This window comes from Hippoglossus stenolepis, chromosome 16 (assembly GCF_022539355.2).
Source record: "Hippoglossus stenolepis isolate QCI-W04-F060 chromosome 16, HSTE1.2, whole genome shotgun sequence".
In the NCBI taxonomy this organism is placed as follows: domain Eukaryota; kingdom Metazoa; phylum Chordata; class Actinopteri; order Pleuronectiformes; family Pleuronectidae; genus Hippoglossus; species Hippoglossus stenolepis.
Genome location: NC_061498.1, coordinates 9,847,842 through 9,870,368, shown reverse-complemented (window position 1 = coordinate 9,870,368; position 22,527 = coordinate 9,847,842). Strand labels below are relative to the sequence as shown.

Here is a 22,527-nt window from a genome sequence, read left to right as displayed (position 1 = left end):
GACAATCTCAAATGGGACACACTCCTGACCTAATAGTCCAGCCATTGTTACGACACCAAAGTGGAGTGTGAAGCGATCTCGGTAAGAATATTTTGGCTCAGTTGTCTTGTTGAGAAGATAAAAGAATAGTCCCTGTATCCACTCCTGCACAGTATTACCTCCACTTGTCCACATCACAGGTTATTCTGCCCTCTGTTGGCAACTGAGGAGCAAACTACTCGTCATGTGGGTGAAGTTCGTGTTGAGCCTCCATTGCTGGGACACACGCAAAACACAACTCTCCTCAATGAATAAGTGCCACTCTTTCTTGAAAGCATCATCACTTTTCTTTTAGTGCCCCAAACTGTGTTTCTTAATGCCTGCTTGCTTGCATAACAGATTTGAATGATATTCTATAGTGCCATAGTAGGTACCATGTGGTTCTAAAATCAAAAAGTAGCAGGACCTCATCACCTCTGTGCTTGTATCCCTCCGTTGGCTGCCTGTCACTTTTAAGACCTTAAATGGCTTGCACCCAAATATCTTTTTTTTTACCTGGATGGTACAAGCCCTCTTGAGTATTATTATTATTATTATTGATTATATTTATTGACTGATTTTTTATTTAAAATCATTATAATCAGTTATCATACATCTTCATTTTCGATAGTCACATAGAATAAGAATGAAAATATCAAAAATCTGAATATAATTAATCTAGTTTATTGTTCTGTTTTCTTTGCTCTTGATCCATAGTTTTTTCATCTATGTTTATTCATTGTAAAGCAATTTGTAACATTTTAAAATAAGTGCTGTATAAATGACGCTTATTATTAGTAAAATATGAAACATTATTTATGATAACAGGAAGTTTCTGCATGACGCCAACTTATTAAAAGGACACTCAATGATTAATAATAATCTTTTAATTTACATAATTGATGAATCATTATGATCAAAGGGATTGTTCTTGTTCTTTTTTGTCCAGACACTTACTGGTTTGAATCATAAAGAAACGTAACTATTAGTTGTTGACGCCCATTTTCCAAAAAACGAAACCTTAGAGAACTTACGGAAACGAGTGGACAACAGCTCCGACCAGACGTGACTCTGCGCCCGGTGCGTCGGAGCTCTACATGGCGAGATGAGCTGTGGGTCTGGTGGTTTTGCAGAGAAGAGGAAGAAGAATAGAAATAAGTCAGACGCAGGCACTCGGTTAATGGCGGAAACCAGTTTCAATGCTTTACAGACGACAACGTGCAGATCTGAATTTTAAACTAAGTGAACTAGTCCTCTGCAAACTGGAGCAGCTACTGGACCAGTGTCACCGGTGAGTCCCATCATGTTTAAACACCACGTCATACACCTGACACATGTTCTTCACATGTTCTTCACATGTTCTTCACCTGACACATGTTCTTAATGTCGCTGTCGGTTCTGTGAAGTGAGTCAGGATCAAACTGAGAGGGCTAACGCTAGCTATGTAGCTCGTCGCCACACTACGCAGGGAGTCAGTCGGTTCTTTATTAGTTGAAGCAACGGCACTTGTTCAGAGTGGCTCTGCTGCGTGGATACAGTTAATAAACGTGTAATGAAGCTGCAGGAACGATCGCAGCCATCGTTGTGTTTGTTTCTGAAGCGTTTTGGCTGTTTCCAAATGACGTTAGAGGCAGGAACCGAAACAGGAAGTGACTTCCCGCAACACAGCCTGTGATTGGCTTCGCCTCGGAGCCAAAGATCTTTTACTGAACAGGAGGATTCCCTCTAGCTCTTGCAGCTTTTATTTATTTATTTACTCTCTCCCGCACATTTATATGATTTATATGACATAATTAACTGCCCTGTCTTGTTTATATACTTTTAGTTTGCTTATTATTCTTTTCCGGGTTTCTTGCGCACCAATGTTATGATTTCCACACACGAAAGCATAATTTTACACATTTCCTTGAGAAAAACAATTGTTAAAAATATTGATTCTCATTCACAACACTGCCTTCTGTAGGTTTAATGTAACTGTAATCTCAGATTTTGGGCAGAAAATTCAGAAATCCGGAGGGATTCCACAAAGACAGCAGCATCAGTGATGAGCACATGTAGTAATGCTCAAGCAATTGCATAAAATTCAGTGGTAATACATTCAACTGTTAATTCATTACATTAAAACATATATCTAAATATAAAGATATATAATTCATTATTTTACTTATATTTACCTGGACTTTTTTAGGTCATTGATGATTTACATGATGTCTCTTTTTAGAATGCTGTTTGACTAGTTTTCCACCGCAGCTGAACCAGGAGTGTCTCTGAGTAATTTGTCTTATCAGGCTTTTAGATGTCTAACCTGTTTTTATTTCTTAAACTTTAAGGTGGTGCAGTCTTTTATTTTTTTTATTATATTGCCCAGTGAGACCTTCTGTTTCCCCCCTGCCTTTAGGCTGAAATCATTAACTAGTCTGTAGGTGCATCATGTTGCAGTTTTCTCTTTACACTGTTATTTTCACCTCCATCGCTTATCTAAATGTTTCTAGGTCAGTTTCTTTGAAAGGGTGTGTTCAGGATGATTGTTTTGCAGAAACTGGCAGAATGGAAAGTGAAAGGAACTTGCCGCATGGTGTAATACAAGGCACTTTTCATTGAAGACGTGTCCTCCCCTCCTTTTGCAGAGAACAACTCAAGCCTAAAGATGAAGTGTCCACAATGTGGCCATAATGTTTCGGAGAAGACAGCCAAGTTCTGCAGTGAGTGTGGCCGGAAGTTGACTGTCCAACCTGCAAACACACAGGGTGAGTAGTTTCATGTAGAAATGTGGTTGATGATTTACAGTTTTCTTCACGATTTAATTCACAGGGTCTCTATAAAGACTGTTTTTATGTTTCTTAATACACCTTACAGAATTAATTTGGAGAACACGAGTCTACTCTACATTAATGCTGCCAGTTTTCCATAGAGGCCTCAATGAGAAATCTAATGTGTGTGTGTGAAATATACACACACACATTAGATGTTGTTCATTAATTCCTTCCTTCCTTCATTCATTCATTCATTAACATAAAGGAAAATGTTGGAAAACAACTTAACTTGCAAGAAAGTGAAAAAAAGAATTCCTAGATCAGCCCCCTGATCTGGATCTGCATCAAAATTTAGTCTGTTCTTCCCTGACCCGTAACACACCCCTCCAGTTTCATGGTAATCTGTCTCATAGGTTTTGCATAATCCTGCTAATCAACAAACACACAAACAAGAAAACAAACATGATGTGACGAGAAATATGTAAATAACTGTAGATAAGTCCCAATACTTGATGTCCGATTTAGTTTTAACGTGTGTCTTTATTCCAGCTGCAGAAGGTGAGCCCCAATCCTTGAAAGCAGACTTGGAAGGTACAACTGAGAAATCTGTACCACAGAAAAACGTCATACCTGTGGACAGCAAGGAATCCAAGGAATCCCCCAAACAACAAAATGAAGAGAACACCGGCAACCAGAAGAAGAAGGTGATTATGACTGTCACTGATTTGCATTTCAATCATATTGCTTTATACTGACAGGTTCTGCCCATCCCATTTAAATCAGTGTGGGAAGGCTGAACAACAGAAACATATTTTGAAATCTGTATCCTCCGAAAAGATCCATGAAGTTGAATTAGCATCTCTGTAAACCTGAACATTACAAGCTTCATTTTAGGACTGTTGCATTGTTGGAAACCCAATGAACTGGCAACTCTGTACTAATGACATAGAACTAATTTGTATTACTTAGTTTGACAGTCACAACCGAAAAGGTACCTCTTTAAATATTTGTAAACTGAAACGCTACTTTACTCGTAGGACATTCCAGCTGCAGAAAGTGAGCCCCAATCCTTGAAAGCAGACTTGAAAGGTACAACTGAGAAATCAGTACCACAGAAAAACGTCCAACCTGTGGACAGCAAGGAATCCAAGGAATCCCCCAAACAACAAAATGAAGAGAACACCGGCAACCAGAAGAAGAAGGTGATTATGACTGTCACTGATTTGCATTTCAATCATATTGCTTTATACTGACAGGTTCTGCCCATCCCATTTAAATCAGTGTGGGAAGGCTGAACAACAGAAACATCTTCTGAAATCTGTATCCTCCAAAAAGATCCATAAAGCTGAATTAGCATCTCTGTAAAACTGAACATTACAAGCTTCATTTTAGGACTGTTGCATTGTTGGAAACCCAATGAACTGGACACTCTGTATGTACGAATGACATAGAAGTAATTTGTATTACTTAGTTTGACAGTCACAACCGAAAAGGTACCTCTTTAAATATTTGTAAACTGAAACGCTACTTTACTCGTAGGACATTCACGCGTGAAATATTAATAATACAACACATCATTTTACATACATTTTAAAAGTAGCTTAGATATTTAATTGATGCCAACGAAAGTAATGATCTGTGGATTACCAGTAAAGTGGATTTTAAAACTGATCCTCTACCTTTTTGTCATGATAGAAAAAAAAGAAGAAGAATAAAAAGAAGAAAGATGGCAACATAGTGTCAGACCCGGAGCAGAGCCTGTCACATGTCTCCCTGGAAGACAACCAGGGGACGCAGAGCAGAAGAGGCTCCTCTGACAGTGAAAGCTCAAACAAAGCAGTGGATGAAACACCAGCCTCACTCCAAGATGAGGCCTCCTCGGTGGAGAGCCAGCCCAGTTCCTTAGTAGCCAACAGCCCTGCTGCCCCGTCTGAAGACGCACAAGACATCCAAAGTGAAAATCCTGCTGCGACAGCGAGGCAGTTGGAGGAAAGTCAAGCACACTCCAATGAGGTAGAGAGCAACGCACAGAAATCGAATGAGGATCAGACACTCAAGACAGCAGTGGCCGACACTCCGACTCAACACCCCACGTCAGAGGACAAGGGTACGACTCCTCAGTCAGGTACTGGTAAAAGGACCAAGGCCGCTAACCCTAAAGATCAAAAGGCTGACGGAAAAAAATCAAAGAAAGATGCAGTAGTCACTGAGCAGCCTTCACTGGACCAGAACGCCAATGTAGAACCAAGTGTGAAGCAGACGGGACAAACCAAACATAAAGGAAAGAGTCAGCAGGACCAGAAACAGACGCAGAATGTGGCAGCCAAAGAAAAGATGGTTTTTGGCAATGGAACGTCATCAAAGGTAACGCTGAGTGAAACGTATTAACAAAGTTATTATTCTTATTGAGAAGCAGAAACCTACATTTAAATCTGTCTACATGATTTGCAGGTGTTTAGGGTGTAGGGCTGGCAATCAATGTTTATTTCTTATTATTTTAATATTCAAATTAAATTCAAATGTTGAATGAACATTTTAAATGCAATTAATAAGCAATTCACAACTAAACACAGTGAAAATGTTATTCATTGTTATGTATATTATATATATATATATATATATATATATAAAATACAATTACAGCAATCATATAGTATTTTTTAATATTTGAATTAGAATCTCAGACTCCTGAAGTTCATACCAACAGCCCTATGACGGTATATATTTAGGATACATATTTATCGATCCTTGTACAGGTGGTCACTACAGGCTCAAGTGTTGACCCAGAGGTGAAAGTAGAGCCCATGGAGGTGCAGCAGTCTGGAAGTGGGCAGGACTCGACTCCAGCACAAACCTCAGAGGACGACGGTGCGGACAACACAGAATCCAACACACCCGCTGGCCCACCGCCCAAAAGGTGATGACGTTGTCTTTGATGGCTGCACACTATGATAATTTTTTTGCCAGGTTAATCCCGATGTGTGTAATATTTACTGCAGTATTTTTGTGTTCATTTATTCTCGCCTTTTAGGCCGACCACGAACCAGACCATTGCAGCGCACGACAGACTCACGATTTACTTCCACGCCGTTCTCTCGAAGGATTTCAAATTTGATCCGGATGAGGATCAGATCTTTATCAGGGCTGGGTCTCCCATTGGGAGGTCATGGGAGGAAAATGCAGTTGAGCTGCAAGTGACCAGGTATGTTTTCTAAAATGGTCGGTGAAGTTCAGATGGTGGCCACCTGCAGCTGAAGCCGTTTTTAGACATGAACTCGGGAGAACATCTGTAGAATCGGGTCCAGTGCCCAACCTGCACTCATCACCAAGTAAATTTTACTTTCTTCTCCTCCTCACACAGGCGTCTCGAAGACCATGGTTTTCTTGTTGAGGGCAGTCTGACGACAAGCAAAAGTAAAGCTGCAACTGAGTCGATACCATACAAATATATTGTCTACCACAGAAAAAAGGAAAAATATGAGTTTGAGTTCATTTACAAAATTGATTCTAAAAAGACGACCAACAGATGTTTGTTTGTAAAGTCCGGATTCCTCAATGAAGGTAAATACATAATTGACTGAGGCCATTTATAACAAGAGGATTTGAATACAGGATTTTTCATTCTCATCCTCAAATGTCTGTCTTCTGTCTTTTTTGTTAAAGGGGACTGGCATCAGTATGATGACATCATCTGTGTCGAACCAACAAAGAATGTTCTCAAACGCATTAAAGAAACCTTTTGGCCGGAACAAAGGATGAGTCTGATTAAAGGCAGAGAGATCGCTGGGAAAATAATGCTTTCCACCATATTTGATCTTCTCAGTAGCTGGAGTGAGATCAATCTGAAAAGTTTTCTGATTCAACTGAATCAGTTCTTTGAGGTTTACGGGGACCCCTTTGTTTATGAGGAGACACATAAGAAGTGGAAGTCCTTAGATTATGGAAAAGACGATGTAAGTTCATAATCTTGGCATAGTAAAATTATACATGGCTTACAAACACCCAGGTAGATTGATTACCTGTGGATTTCTCCTCTTAGGTGAGGAAGATGCTGAAAGAGTTCATGCTGACGAGCCTGGTTCCTCAGTGGCTGAAGGATGGAGATGGGAAGATGCTCTACATTCACGACCCCATGAGGGCGGCTGTGATCATGCTATGTGTATGTAAGAGGCATGATATCCGTCTAAATGAATCTGAGCTTTATAAGCTCTGCACCATGCTTTGCCTGCCCAAACAAAGCAAAGAGGATTTCCTTCAGTACTGGGCAGATCTCTCAAAGGATGTCATTATTCTCAAAAAGTAAGTACCGAATCTTTCCCAGTCATTCATCTTCTCCAGTAAATAACTGAAAATCACTGCATATTTTACAATTTTTGTTATAGTCTCCCAGCATATTTGGAGTCTCTGATAAATGCGGTGAGAAAAGCGGGAAACCCCCGATGGATTCTGGTGCTGCCGCTCCTCCACCTCCTCAAAGGCACCACAAAGCCCTTCGAAATACCGACTTCTGGAAACGTGAAGTACGGCTCATCCTGGGCCGGTTTGCAAGGCCTTGAAATTAGTGCAGGGACATACATGAGCAGTCAACAGAGACAGTAAGAGTCCCCCTAACTTTACCAAAGTTGAGATTACACAGTGCATTTATCTGCAGATAAGTGGGAGTTACTCTGCTCCTTTTTTTTTACCGCTGTCCTGTTTTTAGGGCACTTGTGAACCTGATAAAGAGCCACAGACACTTGATGGAGGTGGATGCACTTCTCACACGATCCTGCTTGTTCCTGCTGCCAGTTGATGAACTGATGGAGTGGATCGGCAACATCGACATTGAGCTTTTGGACATACTTCTTGTTTTCTTTAATAAAGCTCCTCAGGATGTTGGCTACAGTACCTCCGAGGTGAAGTGGAAACATTTGTAAATAATACATTTCGGGGTTAGAGTGCATTAAATTCAATTAATCTTGGGCTTCTGTTTTACAGGCAGTGACTGGCATTCTCTCGCACATCCAAACACAACTAATTGAAGAAAAATACAGGTGACTCGCTCTTCTAAATTTAGCTGATTTTTTTTTTTTATTGAATTGTAAAGGCATGAAGTCACTGATTATTTGTGTTTGTCGGTAAACTGTCATTGTCTAAACACACGTTTTAAGACAAGTGATTTTGTTGTTCAGTGTTCTTGCATGGCTCTTTATCCCTGTGTAGACCATGAAATGACATTTAACAGAGGAGGGTTAAGACCAGGCAAATGAAAAAGACTTGTGTGGTTTCTCCCTCTGAACAGATGGTTTTAGGCACAATATCTTCAAAGCTTTAATACTGATCACCACACTGTGTTTATGAGCTAAAAAAATAAATAATTTCCATGGCACCAAAACTGACAGTTGAAAGTTTAATTTCACCAATTCATCTCCAAAAGGCATTTTGCAGTTGTTAGTAGTTTGATATATTCTTAAAAGTTCGACTTTAATCTTGAACTTTTAAATTTATTCTCCATATGCAAAATTAAAAAAAAATCAGATTTATATCGACTTACTTCTTGAACATTTAAACTTAATACTTGAAATACAAAATGGAAAAACTAAATCTTCATCTTCTCACTTGTATTCCTTATGCCTGGCCCTAACACTCTTCTGTACATTTCTCTATGAAGGGTTGACATGTTTGTCCAAGTTGATCATTTCAATTTTGCATTCTTCTTTTTCCTCATCATAGTTATTTTACTGAGGCCTACAGGAGAGAGTGTCTTGCGACAGCAGTGAAACTGTTAGAGAAGATCTGCAGAGCAGTCAAACCAGCATCATATGGCCCGGACACCACTAATATTCCCATAGCCTGCATGAATCTGGTTGCATCAGTTTCAGACTTTGTTCATTGTAAAAAACAACAGGTATGTGAAGTCAATGTGAACGAGCCATTACCTTTTCAACCAGAATTAAGTTTTGCTGATCTCAAATATACTTGGCCTGATTATAATTCCTTTTCAGGAGACAGAGCAGCAATATGCAAAAGACTTCATCTCTCAGGCGATAACCATTATGAGAGACTGGATCAATCGCTCCTTCAGATATGGTTTGCTCAAAACGTCCGTGACATCCTTGTTTCAAGTAAAGGTCACAGCGGAGATGGAAGTGAGCAGTTTTGTTATATTTTGTAAATAAAACCAAACATATAGACATATGCTCACAATGCATTTCTGTCAGAGAATACTGGTAAATTGTCCCTTTTTTGTTGGTCGTGATTTACAGATGTGGAACAACATAATTGCCGTCGACTTCAAAGATGAAGATTGCAAAGAAGAGTGGAGACAGAAGTTCACAAGGGATTTTGAGGGCAAGTACAAACAGGTACGTCATGCACGTTTTGTAAATTTCAGTAAAAGTTTAACAATTTAACATATTTAACATAATTTATGTTTTTGTGGTTTCAGGAACAAGCTGTGGATCAAATTGAATTCTACTGCACAAAAATAGAAGAACTCAGTGATTCCCATCCACATATTTCTGCTAGTATTGAGAGGTGTGCTCTTGAGGCGGTTACATCTTTGTGCCAGGTATGAAGACTCCTCATTCTTCCTCTTGTCATACCTAACAACACTTTTATCGTGTATTCAAAAATTTGAATTTCTGGAAGTCACAAGGCCACTGCACCTATCTAAAATATGCACATAATCCTCTTTGCTGTTTTACTTCTTATGCAGACCAAGTCTGAGGGCAAACTGTTTGAGAGGCTCAAGATAAACTGGAAGTTTGGGAAACTCCTCTCAGCCATCATCCAGAAATCATGGCCGAGGGACCGTCAAGGAAACTATGAAGAAGATGAAGAAGTGGTCCTCAGGCACCTTCTCTCCTGGAGTGCAGCCAAAGACGTTTTCAAACTACACGGTATTTCCTCACATTAAAGAAAAAAAGATTTAGACATGGTTAAGGGAGTGATGGCCTGTCGTGATCTCAAAGTCAGTCAGGCAAAGAAGACATTGCTGTTGATTTAGACAAAACACTGACATGGAATTTCTGCCATTGCAGGGGCGGAAGAAAAGCTGATCGAGACCCTCTCTCAGGACGCCAGGGATAGATTTGCTATTGCCATATCATCCTTCACAGCCATCAACGATCAACTGGTCCATGGAAAAATTCAGATCAGTCTGCTCAACATCATTCTGGAGAAGAGAGATTTCTTCCTAGAACTGCTGAAAATCGGTAAAAAGTCTAAATAAGTTTGAAAGATTTCTCCAGACATTTGTTTTGCATTTGATGAAAGTAACCCCTGAACACGCTTATGTTCCTGTGCACTGGCCTAATAGAAATATTTACATTTGTGCGTGTGGTTTGATTTTGACAGATTGCCTCTCTGAGAATGAACAATATAAAGATACTGCCAAAATGAGGAGGCTGTTGCAATGCAGAGAAAACGAAGTGAAAGCCGTGTACCACGAGAAGAAGCTTGTGGACATGTTCTTAACAATGAGCCACAAACTTGAGGAACACATGACAGGTATTGAGTGAATCAGTCAGTTTGGTTTGATCCTAATGTTGCCACAACTTTAACACCTGCTTTTTCAAATCACACGACAGTCGATGTTGCCGACATGGAAGAGACACAACGGGTCAACGTTGACGTCAAGCCCCTGAACCTTTTCATGGAGGTTCATCCATTTGATGAACTGCCCTCTGAGATGGCTGGCGTTGTCACCTACTTCAGTCTGGGTGAAGAAATCAAAGAAATGGCGGAGACCCTGTACACCTTCAGAGACAGCTATATATTCAAAGTGTGCTGGGAGCAACAAGCCAAACTCTGGGTCACCGAAGAAGTTACTTTGGATGATCCCAACGAACAGCAAGTAGCAGACATTATGGCAACACCAGAAATGATGCACAATGAAGTTTTCCTGCCTTGCTATGAAAATTACAAAGGCATCTACGCTTCTCTGAAGAAAGGCAGCATAATGCTCGAGGAGGTCAACCAGCTCTTTGGAGCGTACAAGGGGAAGTACGAAGAGCTTGCGCAGGACATGGACATCATGTGCAGAGTTGATAAATCAACCGACAAAAAGTGGATCAACAGCAGGGTTCAACAGATTGAGCAGTATCACGAGCTTCATCTCGCCGTGGCTTCAGCTCAAATCATCATGATGGTTAAAGAGACGCTTCATCTGCAGGGGGACTTCGGGGTTCTCGAGACTCTCACTGAAGTTGTAAGTGGCCACATTTGAATTTTGTATATTGCACCCAAAAGTCTTGTGTAAAACGTTTGTCGGCTACAAACCTCCTTCTGCACACCACATGTGTAATACAATGTATGTGTAGAGATAATGCATACACAAATTTAAATAGCAATCAGTAAAATGCATACCTCCGCCGAGGCCCAACAGTCCCTGAAACCAGATTTTAATTCACTAGATCCAGATATTTATTTGGATCTGCACCAATTTACACACACTCATCAGTCCCCTGAACATGGCTGATATTTTTTATCAAGATCCATGAATTCTTTGAGAAATCAATGAAAATGTGGAATAACCCTTGCAATGTTAAGTTTCATGTTAATCTGTCAATTTGGATTTATATAATCCTTCAAATTTACAAACGTAAATGAAAACATAACCTCCTTGGCGCAGGTAATAATCTGCTGATGATGTTGAGGTGATTAGTGGGTGTGATTTACTCAGAACTATTTTAGGAATCTTAAATTTTGTCTTCCTAATTTCAGAGTCACGCAGACTTTCAGAAAGAGCAGCTCAATCGGATCGACAACGACTTGATGCAGGCAAAGAAGGTTCTGGTGGACATCGATGAGCCGCGCAGACAGTGCCTCCGGGAGCTGGGACTCAGAGGACACTTTGTAAAATGGGTCAAGGATGCCCTTGAAGGTAAAAAGTAGTCCTTTTTTTTAATTTTAGTTGCAAAATAAAATTGTGTATAATTCTCATTCAAGCAAATTATTTATAAATGTTATTTTTTATCAGATATCAACGAGTTGAAGGTGTTTGTTGACTTGGCTTCCATCTCTGCGGGAGAGAATGATATGGACGTGGATCGCGTTGCTTGCTTCCATGATGCTGTCCTTGGCTACTCCCCGATGCTTTATGAGCTCAAACCAGACTCTGGTTTTCCCGCCTTCAAGGAGGTGCAGAAGAAGCTCTGGAAAGCTTTGGAGAACGATGGCAACCTACCGAAAAAACTGGTAAGAAGACGCCTTGCTCATATTTGTACTAATAAGCTAGAGCAGGACTTGAATTTTTGGCTTTAAAATTAAACCTTGGATATGACTTCTACCCTGAAGAAGGACTTATTGGTGATGCCAGTCATTTGGAGACACTTTGTGATGGACAAATCCCGCAGATGATTTACAATCAATATATCTAGTACACATTGATAATTGACAGTCATATGAATTTGAATGTCATACTGGCTACTTGTGTTAATGCTAACCTCATAAAACATAAATATAAAATAACACCGTATTTACGAATTTTATCTCTTGTAGCGGGACAGTGCACGACACTTGGAATGGCTGAAGACTGTGAAGGACAGCCACGGATCAGTGGAGCTGTCGTCTCTCTCCTTGGCGTCAGCAATCAACAAAAAGGGTGTCTACCTGATCAGTGCACAAAATGTAAAAACGGTAAGTAACGAAATCAAAGTTAATTGCATCCCTTTGGCCGTACAGCACAGATGTTAACTCCGAGAACAGAGTTCCTTCAAAATGATGTATCAGAGTGTATTTCTGTTTTTTCTCAATCTAGTTGAGTCTTGACACCGCCTTGAAGCTGCAGATTCCTGAGGAGCATGATGAGGGTCAGCAGATGCGCTGGTACTCTCTTGAGGACCTGAGGGAGCTGCAGAATAAACTCATGCTGATGTCTGGGAAAGCGGATCAAGGACAGAACGATGTTGATCACTTTGCAGAGGTAAACTGAAATGTTGCACTTTTATTTAAGGCCGTTTTGTTTAGCATGGAAGCTTGAATGCTATTATATATAATAGAAATACTTGTACTTGTACTTTTATTTTGAAATAATCATGAGTAATATTTTGTGTATATATCTATGGAGGTTATCATATAGTTTATAGTGATACAGCACACATACTGTGATACTGTATAATCTGTCTGCATACAATTCATTTTTAAAGCTGTAAACTAGATTTTATTTGATGGAACATATTAATTCTGGTTTGAATATAACATGTATTACTATTGTTAGAGATTTAGCAAATTTGGTCGCTACATTATATTAAAAGATTAGTTGTTTTATAAGTACAACTGTTTTCCACCTTATGCTGAAGAATATACTGAATGAATATACAGTACATACAAAAATGTATAAACTGCATTTGACTGTAGTTTCTTCTTTATCTTTCAGGTTTTTGCCAGTGTTCAGAGACTAGCTGAGGCATTTATTGCCCTCTACACTGCTGGGAATCCTCTGTTCAGACACTGGGAAGCACAAATCAACTGCTGTTTAAGCAGCAATGAACCCAGCATAATGATGGACTTTAACCTGGGCAGTGTTCTCGGTGCTGTCATTGTGGAGGGCTGCATCGAGGAGCAGCTCCCTGAACTTTGCAGGAAAATGGAGAAATGCCTGGACTACTGGAGGGATTTTGTGGACAAGCAGAGGTCCCAACATTACTATCTTAACTACTTCACAGCCGAACAGATCGTCTACCTGTGCAGCAAGCTGACTCAGCAAAATGTGACCAATGTGGAGGACCAAGTTCTCATGATGCTCTCCTTTGTCAAGCAAAATTGCACATCCTTCGACTTGAGGCATGTGTGGCATGCACTCCGGTATGAAATCGTCACAAAACCACCAGAGCAAAATGAGGACATTGAGTTTCAGACGTTTGTCATGGTGCCAAGTGAGCTGGGAGACTCGGACTTCATCAGCGAACTGGATCCTCTACCAAGTCTTTTGGAACAAACGAATGGTTCCCAAAAATTTGATCTGATATGGAATGCTTATATGAAAGACATGAATAATTTTCTCCCGCACGTTCTTGGTACAAACAGTCTTGGGCAATTGTTGGAGATACTGGCTAACAGAAAAGACAAGAGTGAAGAAGATGAGGGTGAAGAAGACATTACTGATGATTACATGGGTAATTTCATCAGGAGGCAGCTACCTAAAGGCTTGGTCACAGGAAAGCCTAACTTGATCATTTGCCCACAGGATGAGGTCCTGACTTCTTGCATCTCCATTTACATGAGTAGCGAATGTGAGCCACTTCCCACCTATGATGAAGTCCTCTTGTGCAACTCCTCAACACCATATGAACAGGTGGAGCTATTCCTCAGACGCTGTCTCAGCACCGGCTACAGAGGAGACAAGATATACTCTCTGCTGTATGGAGATCTGCTCACTTATGACGTGAGCTCTAAACTTGAGAGCTTCTTTCAGCGAATGAAAATGCAGAGCAGGAAAGACTACAGACTTGTCATCATCTGCAGCTCAGAGAGAGAACATGCCTACCTTCCCTCAGCCTTCAGCCAGCACAGATTGCACATAGTTCCCCAGGAGCCATTTGCAAGGATCCAGAGGTACCTCCACAGTCACTACAGCGTCCCAGCAGATCAATGCAGTGCTGCAGCTGCATTCACAGACCGACTGTGCGTTGGTGTCGTCTCATCCAAAAGGGCTGGCGTTGGTGCGTATGTATTAAATAGGCAGATTGAAATTGAGAATTGATTGTTCACATGATGACTATTCACTGCGATTACTATCAATACCACCCATAATGACCTATACTTTAAATTGCAGGTAAATCTCTCTACATCAAGAGGCTGTATGAGAAACTGAAGCACTCAACCGAAAAGCCGTCAATGAGGAAATGCATTCGCTTAATTGAACCTAAGGTGGATGAGAATGTTGTCCTTCAATCTCTGTTGGACACCCCCAAGAGGAAAGAACTCACAATGTTCCATTTCGACATCACATCATCGGTAATAATGAGTTTGACATTATTTTGGAGCTTAGAGTAGTATAACCTTTTCAATAAGATAGGCCTCAACATATCGCATATAATCTTAATGGACTGTATTTTGTCTGTGAAGGTGCAGAAAGGCCTCCATGAGTTTCTTTTCAAACTCTTGATTCTGCGCTACCTGATGGATTCTGAGGGAAGGATGTGGAAATGCAGTGACCAGCAGCTGTATGTCATGGAGATTTTAGAGCCGTCTGTTAAGTCAACCAGAAATGCTGCACGGCCGGTAAGTTTTAAAGCATTTTGGCACTAACAGCACATTTGTTATCTGATTTTAAACCGTTTCTGACGTTGGGTTGTGCTTTTATCTCTTTTTTTTATTACTGCTTAGGCTCAAACTGTGAACAGCACATTCGTAGACGTGTTCCCAAATATTTTCTGCCGACCACCCAAAGAGGTGCTGATGATTGAGATGAGCAAGCAAGATTATCCTAACGTTGTGAACAGTGATGACCCATTGATGGATGATAAGGAATTCAGGAGTGCAGCCTTTCAGCGGCCATATCAGTATCTCACACGATTTCATAACCACACTGATCTTGACGGGTTCAAGTATCAGGGAGTTGAAGGGTCACGTGTGGAATGTCTTCAGATGCTTCTCATGTACTGTGGCATTATGGACCCATCCTGGGCAGAACTGAGAAATTTTGCATGGTTCCTTAACTTTCAGCTGCAAGACTGTGAAACATCTGTTTTTTGTGATGCTGCTATCACTGGAGACACACTTACTGGATTCAAAACCTTTGTGGTGGACTTCATGATCCTGATGGCAAAGGACTTTGCCACGCCATCACTCAGTATCTCTGACCAGAGTCCTGGCAGACAGCAGATGGACCTCACTGGTCTCCGAGATGAAGACTTGGCTCCTTTTATGATTAGAAAGAGATGGGAAAAAGAACCACATCCATACATCTTCTTTAATGATGACCATGTGTCCATGACCTTCATTGGTTTCCATCTTCAGCTCAATGACCAAAACTCTGTCGATGCCATTGACCCTACCTCTAAAAGGGTGATAAAGTCGAATGTCATGACAAGGGTATTGTATGACGGCTTAAAACTACAGAGAGTCCCTTTCAACATCAACTTTGATAGCCTGCCAAGAGGGGAAAAAATAGAGCGACTCTGCAACGTTCTCGGTATCCAGTGGCCTCTTGACCCTGATGAAACATACGAGCTCACAACTGACAACATTCTGAAGATGCTGGCAATCCATATGCGGTTCAGGTGCGGCATCCCTGTCATTATCATGGGTGAGACAGGGTGTGGCAAGACGAGACTCATCAAATTCCTCTGTGAGCTGCGGAGGAGTGGAGTGGCCACTGAGAACATGAAGCTGGTCAAGGTCCACGGAGGGACATCTTCAGAGATGATTTACAACAAAGTCCGAGAAGCCGAAGACGTTGCTTTAATCAACAAGCAAGAATATGGATTTGACTCTGTTCTCTTTTTTGATGAGGCCAACACTACTGAGGCCATCAGCAGTATTAAGGAGGTCCTCTGTGACAGGACAGTCAAGGGAGAAAGGTTGACACGCCACAGCGGTTTGCAGATAATCGCAGCATGCAACCCTTACCGAAAGCACACAGACGAGATGATTCAGAGGCTAGAATCTGCTGGTCTTGGTTACAGAGTTAGATCTGAAGAGACAGATGAAAAGCTTGGATCGATCCCTCTCCGTCAGTTGGTGTATAGAGTGCAAGCATTGCCGCCCAGCATGATCCCTTTGGTGTGGGACTTTGGCCAGTTAAATGATCTCACAGAAAAAATATACATCCAGCAGATTGTGCAAAGAGTGGTTGAAAGTAAAACAATCCCTGAAAGTTACACCAAGTGCATCGCTGAGGTTCTTTCAGCCTCACAGCAGTATATGAGGAAAAGAAACGACGAATGCAGCTTTGTCAGCTTGAGAGATGTTGAACGCTGCATGCAGGCTTTTGTTTGGTTCTATGAAAACCACGCCATGTTGTTTGCAGAGCTTGAAGCGTTTGAGAGTAAACAAAACTCAGATAAAAATGAAAGGCGTCAGAGACAGCCTGAGGTTAGGGACACAGTTTTCTGGTCTCTAGTCATGGCAATCGGAGTGTGCTACCATGCCTGCCTAGAACATAAGGATAAATACAGACAGAAAGTCAGTGAAAGCCTGCCACCAGCATACAGCCCAGCAAAATTAATGCAGGAAATTTCACTCATGCAAGATCTACTTTTAAGTGGCGTGCCTATGGGGGATACTATTGCAAGAAACAGTGCTCTCAAAGAGAACGTCTTCATGATGGTTCTCTGCATTGAGTTAAGAATCCCTCTCTTCTTGGTTGGAAAACCTGGAAGTTCAAAATCTCTGTCTAAAACCTTGGTGGCCGATGCAATGCAAGGTCAAGCTGCTCACTCTGACCTCTACAAAAGGCTGAAACAGGTCCACTTGGTGTCCTTCCAGTGCAGCCCCCACTCAACACCAGAAGGCATCATCAATACATTCAAGCAATGTGGACGCTTTCAGGAAGGAAAGAACCTGAGTGAATACATTTCAGTTGTGGTTCTTGATGAGATTGGCCTGGCCGAGGACTCTCCAAAGATGCCACTGAAAACCCTTCACCCACTGCTAGAAGAGGGATGCATTGACGATGAGCCGCTCCCGCACAAAAAGGTGGGCTTTATCGGTATCTCCAACTGGGCTCTAGACCCTGCAAAGATGAACAGAGGCATTTTTGTCTCCCGAGGTGACCCTGATGAGAAGGAACTGATCGAAAGTGCGAAAGGCATATGCTCATCTGATGCAATGGTTTTGGAAAAGGTCAGGGATTTCTTCCAACCCTTTGCAAGAGCCTACTTGAAGATCTGCCACAAACAAGGCAAAGGGTTTTTTGGCCTACGCGACTATTACAGCTTGATTAAGATGATTTTTGCTGCTGCCAAGTCCTCTCAGCGGAAGCCAACAGCAGAGGAAACCGTGAAAGCAGTGCTGAGAAATTTCAGTGGCAGGGATGATGTGGATGCAGTTGCTGTCTTTACCAAAAGACTACAGATGGCGCCCAGCCTGGACAACATCAGTGCCATTGAGTTTGTGAGAGAAAACATTCAGGCAGTTGGACAGGAAGAAGAGTGTCGGTACTTGCTGGTGCTGACAAAAAATTATGCAGCCCTACAGATCCTGCAGCAGACCTTCTTCTCAGAAAGTTCTCAGCCCGAAATAATCTTTGGATCCAGCTTCCCAAAAGACCAAGAGTATACCCAGATCTGCCGCAACATCAACAGAGTAAAGATTTGCATGGAAACAGGTCAAATAGTTGTGCTCCTAAACTTGCAGAACCTCTATGAAAGTCTCTATGACGCTCTCAACCAATACTACGTCTGCTTGGGAGGACAGAAGTATGTCGACCTTGGACTGGGAACCCACCGTGTGAAATGCCGGGTGCACAAAGACTTTCGGCTAATTGTCGTTGAGGAAAAAGAGGTGGTGTATAAACAGTTCCCGATACCTCTCATCAACAGGCTGGAGAAACACTACCTGGACATCCACACTGTCCTCAAAGCTGAGCAGAGGAGGACGGTGGATGAATTGGAGAAATGGGTGAGACTTTTTGTGTCCCTCAGCAGTCAAAACCTGGGTCCTACGTACAAGTACAAACCCCCAGACGTCTTCATCGGCTACCACTCAGACACGTGTGCTTCTGTGGTTCTGCAAGTGATGGAGAAGCAGAAGGAAAGTTTAGAAATCTCCGATCCAGAGAGGCGAGTTCTTGAAGAAGCTAAACTCGTACTGCTCAAATGTGCTACACCAGACTCAGTGGTGCGGTTGGACTGCACAGAGCTCCCCAAAGTAGAGAGTGAACATCTGGCCGGGGTCTACTTTGAAGAGCAAAATAACAGTTGTTTGGCTGACTACATACTTGCTCACACAAGACAGGAAGTCCATGGCTGCTCCTGCTTCACAGAGGTAACTTTTAAAGTTATTATACCATACCAGTGTTAAATATATCCTACAGTTGTTTTCACTAATTGCCATTTTAATCATAGGTGACAACATTCTCCAGACTTTTGACGTCATCTGACTTGGAACCACTGGAGCAAATGTTTCTAAGTGTCGAGCTTCTCTCACTTCAGCAGTTTGACACAGAGCTCTCCTTCCTGAAGAAAATCAGGTTTGTTGATATATTGGAGAATGTATTATTTTACACTTCATAGCAGTCATGACCCATTAATCGTGACTTGTTAATATTCTCAACAGTCAATAACTATCGGGGGTTAGTCTGCTAAGGCATGATCTCAGTCTAAAGATCAAATCCTTGTTTCCTTGCAGGAACTTCCTCACTGCTGAAAATGGAGGCAGTGACATTGGACCCTGCAACAAGATCCTCATCATCCAGTGTGATTTCGATGAAGCCTCCCACAGTGCCAACCTCATTGCATCTGCAAAGTAGGTCCAACGTTTCTCCTCTGTTGGGTAGGCAGCAATTTATGGTTTTGCCATATTGAGTTTTTCCTGTTAATTTTTAGGTATTCATCAATAAATGAAATCAACAAAATAGCTCAGGAGAGCACAGGAAGCAAGGTCTTTTTCTACTTCATCACCAGACTACCAAGGATGGAAGGTGGGACTTCCTATGTCGGCTTCCATGGAGGTAAAGCTAATAAAACTGAATAAAATAATTTTTTGTAAATCCGTGTTTTTTTCATCACATTGTTTTGTGAGTAGAGGATAATCTGACATATGCTGATACATACAGGACCCTGGAGGTCAGTTCACATCGATGACCTCAGACGATCAGAAGACATCGTTTCTGACATCAAAGTCTTGCAAAAAATGACAATCAGCCAAATGTTTGAAACGAAGCTGAGTCTGCCTGAGGGTAAGTGGTTGATAAATATTTCATAGGAATAATATCCACTACATATAATGTCTTCAAATTGAAAATAATTGATGATTTCAAATTACAAATTTCTTCTGCACAGCTATGGAAGTGGATGATATGTACAGCGGTATTGAGCAGGAGGAAGCAGAGACAAATGTGCGTATATAAATTGCAAATCTTTGCATCTTATCTCCAATAAATGTTTTTCTTAAACTGAAAAAAACTGAAAGTCATTTATATTATTGGACATGAAGTATATGCAGCAGTTGTCAGGGGCTAGTTGTTGACCTGTGTGTCCTCCTGCTGCAGGGCTGGGACAATGTTCTGGACACGACAGCATTGCTGCGGAGTTGTGTTCAGAGTGCAGTGGGCATGCTGAGGGACCAAGTGGAGAGCGGTCTCCGCAGTACTCGGAGAGTTGAGATCCTACTGACTCTTCTCAGTGACAATGACGAAAGAAATGGTAAAAAAAATAATAACTTCATTATGAGGTTTTCTTTGTTGATTCATTTTCTTTGTGATGTGATGTTTCATGATATCGAACTCTTGTCAGGTGAATTTCTTCAAAGTGTGAAAAGACATATTCACTCGTTGCTGGCAGTTTATGATGGCAGCACATTTTCATCCATCAAAAGCAACTGGGTGATCAAGGAGGCCTCAAACATCGATGCCTTGCAAGAAGGAGGCACCTTCAGGTGAGTGATACAATACAAAATGTGCCAACATTTGCTGATATTGATATATTCATATCTTTTTGGACAGCACCATTAACCTTTTTGGGGTCATGACAGGCACACCTTATGGAAGCGTGTTCAGGCTGTGGTCGCCCCTCTCCTGGCGCAACTCGTTTCAGTCATTGACCGTGACCTAAACTTGGACATCCTTCTAGATGGAAACTGTGGTGAATCTGTTAAGAGGCTGTGGTTAGATATCTTTGAAGATGATAAGTTTCTGGAAATCCCACACCTAACAAGAGAACACAAGTAAGTGGTGGTAATATTGTAACTTGTAAAAGATAATGGATAACTCTTATATCTCAAAATGTATAAACTTTAAATTGTTTCTTTTCACAGCTCTGAGACGAGAACCATCCTTGTACAGAACTACATTTCCCAAGACCAGAACATGAGCTGTAGCATGCCCTTCAGCTGGAGGATCAAGGACTACCTTGAGGAGCTCTGGGTTCATGCGCTTCAACACGAAGGTAATTGACTGTTCTCAGGTGCTTTCCATATTTCACCACTGTCATTTGTGTGCCTTTTTGCTCATATATCATTTCCATATGTTAGGCCACACTCAAAAAGAGTTTGATGAGTTCTTTTGGAAGACACCATTGGGACGATACATTGCGAAAGGGGACTTGGAGATGCAAACAGAGTTTTTTCAACGCTACCTTCAAGATTTCATCTCCATGACAATGAACGTGACTTGTCGGGCAGATCTGGAGGTTGTTTTTCTGTAAATTTATGTTCGTATTTTAAAACCGCATTTGTCTGTTTCTAATAATGCACACTTGTCTATTTTTACAGCTTCTGTGTTGTGCCTTAAATTGTTGTGTCAATGAGCTGCGATCGAAGAACAGTGACAGCGAAACAGTGGCATCTCTTCCATGGGTCCATGCTGCTTATCATGAGTTCCAAAACCGGCTGCAGAACCTCTCGAGAATGATCTGCATCGAGCCCCAGGTGACCCAGGAACTCCTAAGGAATCTTCATGGCAAAGATGGGGATGAACTGGTGAGCCTCTTATCAGGATTATTATCTATATTTTTGTCTTCCTCCTCTTTATGCTTTTTCAAAGACTATTGAATTTGGTGTGCATGATTTCATGAATTCGAGTTTAAATTCTTTTTGGCCATGTTTATAATATATCTGCTGCCTGTAATGTGTAGTGATCGTATTCCTCTTGTCACCAAGGTCCACGACGTGTATGTTGCTTTTGCGTGTGTCGAGTACCTGGACCCTCGACTCCTGGACACAGATGCCCAAAGACAAGCCTGGCTCAGGCAGGTCAAAAAACGGCAGGTTCCCATTGAGTTAATCTGCTCCGAGGAGAGTGTAAGACATTATGGAGACAGGAGCAAAGCGATCGCATGTAGAGTCCAGTGAGTAATGCTTACTACACCTTCCCAGATTTTCCAAATTGCTTTAGCTGTGTATGCTGAGGTTGAGGTGTTACGCTTGTAGCTATAATGACTTGGATGGTTATTTGTGTTTCTCAGAGCCGGATGGAATCGGATATTTTCTCTCTCTCTATTTGTGGAGCACATGTTTGGCAGCGAGGATGTCGAGAAGAAGCTCACACCTCTAGTTTTGGAGCACACAAGAAGGCTTGGCGAGGTTGGTTGTTTCTCTCTACTGATTCAGTGAATTATCCAAAAACTGCTTTCTCAATGACCTCAATTATTCCTCCATCCATCATGAAATCTATCTCTTCTGTCAAGATGCTGGAAAAAAATTCAGACCTCAAAACTCAGGAGTCATTTGAGGCTGTTATTGGTTTGCTCAAATCCTGCAAAGATGGAGCCAGTGAACGCATCTTCAGGTAGAAATTCACTCTTCTAACTTTTGCACTTTATCAGAATCTCCTCTACTGTACTTTCTTTCAATCTGTTATTTCTGTTGTATTCAGGTTTGGTCTTCCAATGTGCCCGGTGTGTATGGGACACCCCCTCGATCCACTCTGCCTCCCATGTGACCACATCTATTGTGTAGCCTGTATCAAACAGTGGCTGGGCCCTGGTCAGATGTACTGTCCCCTCTGCATGCAGCCCGTCGAAGACAACTTTCCCATGATTCCTTCAGAGGCCACAAGGTTGGTAATTGCATGTGGATTAGAGACGGATAAAATAATGCTTGTTTGGTTTGTTCCTCATAAAACAGCATAAAAACTCATGATCGGGTTTCCATGCTCAAACAAATAATT

The 22,527-nt window shown here is 41.5% G+C and overlaps 1 protein-coding gene across 3 annotated transcripts in view; it reads left to right on the top strand.

The window, feature by feature from the left end:
* The first annotated feature begins 1,044 nt into the window (after window positions 1-1,044).
* rnf213a (ring finger protein 213a) overlaps window positions 1,045-22,527 on the top strand; it is a 30,586-nt gene continuing 9,103 nt past the window's right edge. The window contains exons 1-44 of one of the 3 annotated variants that reach the window (XM_047343802.1): window positions 1,045-1,309; window positions 2,646-2,765; window positions 3,321-3,475; window positions 3,809-3,973; window positions 4,467-5,135; window positions 5,528-5,688; window positions 5,803-5,973; window positions 6,133-6,332; window positions 6,435-6,724; window positions 6,811-7,070; window positions 7,154-7,366; window positions 7,474-7,666; window positions 7,749-7,804; window positions 8,484-8,658; window positions 8,756-8,899; window positions 9,017-9,115; window positions 9,199-9,321; window positions 9,469-9,652; window positions 9,794-9,967; window positions 10,110-10,262; window positions 10,343-10,962; window positions 11,478-11,637; window positions 11,734-11,951; window positions 12,255-12,392; window positions 12,514-12,678; window positions 13,132-14,416; window positions 14,530-14,711; window positions 14,823-14,978; window positions 15,084-18,686; window positions 18,767-18,891; window positions 19,050-19,166; window positions 19,247-19,371; window positions 19,477-19,599; window positions 19,703-19,758; window positions 19,912-20,065; window positions 20,156-20,297; window positions 20,394-20,585; window positions 20,676-20,806; window positions 20,892-21,049; window positions 21,132-21,338; window positions 21,519-21,706; window positions 21,824-21,941; window positions 22,046-22,146; window positions 22,234-22,416. In XM_047343802.1, coding sequence (XP_047199758.1) covers window positions 2,666-2,765; window positions 3,321-3,475; window positions 3,809-3,973; window positions 4,467-5,135; window positions 5,528-5,688; window positions 5,803-5,973; window positions 6,133-6,332; window positions 6,435-6,724; window positions 6,811-7,070; window positions 7,154-7,366; window positions 7,474-7,666; window positions 7,749-7,804; window positions 8,484-8,658; window positions 8,756-8,899; window positions 9,017-9,115; window positions 9,199-9,321; window positions 9,469-9,652; window positions 9,794-9,967; window positions 10,110-10,262; window positions 10,343-10,962; window positions 11,478-11,637; window positions 11,734-11,951; window positions 12,255-12,392; window positions 12,514-12,678; window positions 13,132-14,416; window positions 14,530-14,711; window positions 14,823-14,978; window positions 15,084-18,686; window positions 18,767-18,891; window positions 19,050-19,166; window positions 19,247-19,371; window positions 19,477-19,599; window positions 19,703-19,758; window positions 19,912-20,065; window positions 20,156-20,297; window positions 20,394-20,585; window positions 20,676-20,806; window positions 20,892-21,049; window positions 21,132-21,338; window positions 21,519-21,706; window positions 21,824-21,941; window positions 22,046-22,146; window positions 22,234-22,416 — 12,332 coding nt within the window. In that variant the 5' untranslated portion in view covers window positions 1,045-1,309; window positions 2,646-2,665. The remainder of the gene's footprint in view (window positions 1,310-2,645; window positions 2,766-3,320; window positions 3,476-3,808; window positions 3,974-4,466; window positions 5,136-5,527; window positions 5,689-5,802; window positions 5,974-6,132; window positions 6,333-6,434; window positions 6,725-6,810; window positions 7,071-7,153; window positions 7,367-7,473; window positions 7,667-7,748; window positions 7,805-8,483; window positions 8,659-8,755; window positions 8,900-9,016; window positions 9,116-9,198; window positions 9,322-9,468; window positions 9,653-9,793; window positions 9,968-10,109; window positions 10,263-10,342; window positions 10,963-11,477; window positions 11,638-11,733; window positions 11,952-12,254; window positions 12,393-12,513; window positions 12,679-13,131; window positions 14,417-14,529; window positions 14,712-14,822; window positions 14,979-15,083; window positions 18,687-18,766; window positions 18,892-19,049; window positions 19,167-19,246; window positions 19,372-19,476; window positions 19,600-19,702; window positions 19,759-19,911; window positions 20,066-20,155; window positions 20,298-20,393; window positions 20,586-20,675; window positions 20,807-20,891; window positions 21,050-21,131; window positions 21,339-21,518; window positions 21,707-21,823; window positions 21,942-22,045; window positions 22,147-22,233; window positions 22,417-22,527) is intronic. The other 2 variants (XM_047343804.1, XM_047343803.1) reach the window with 2 other exon arrangements.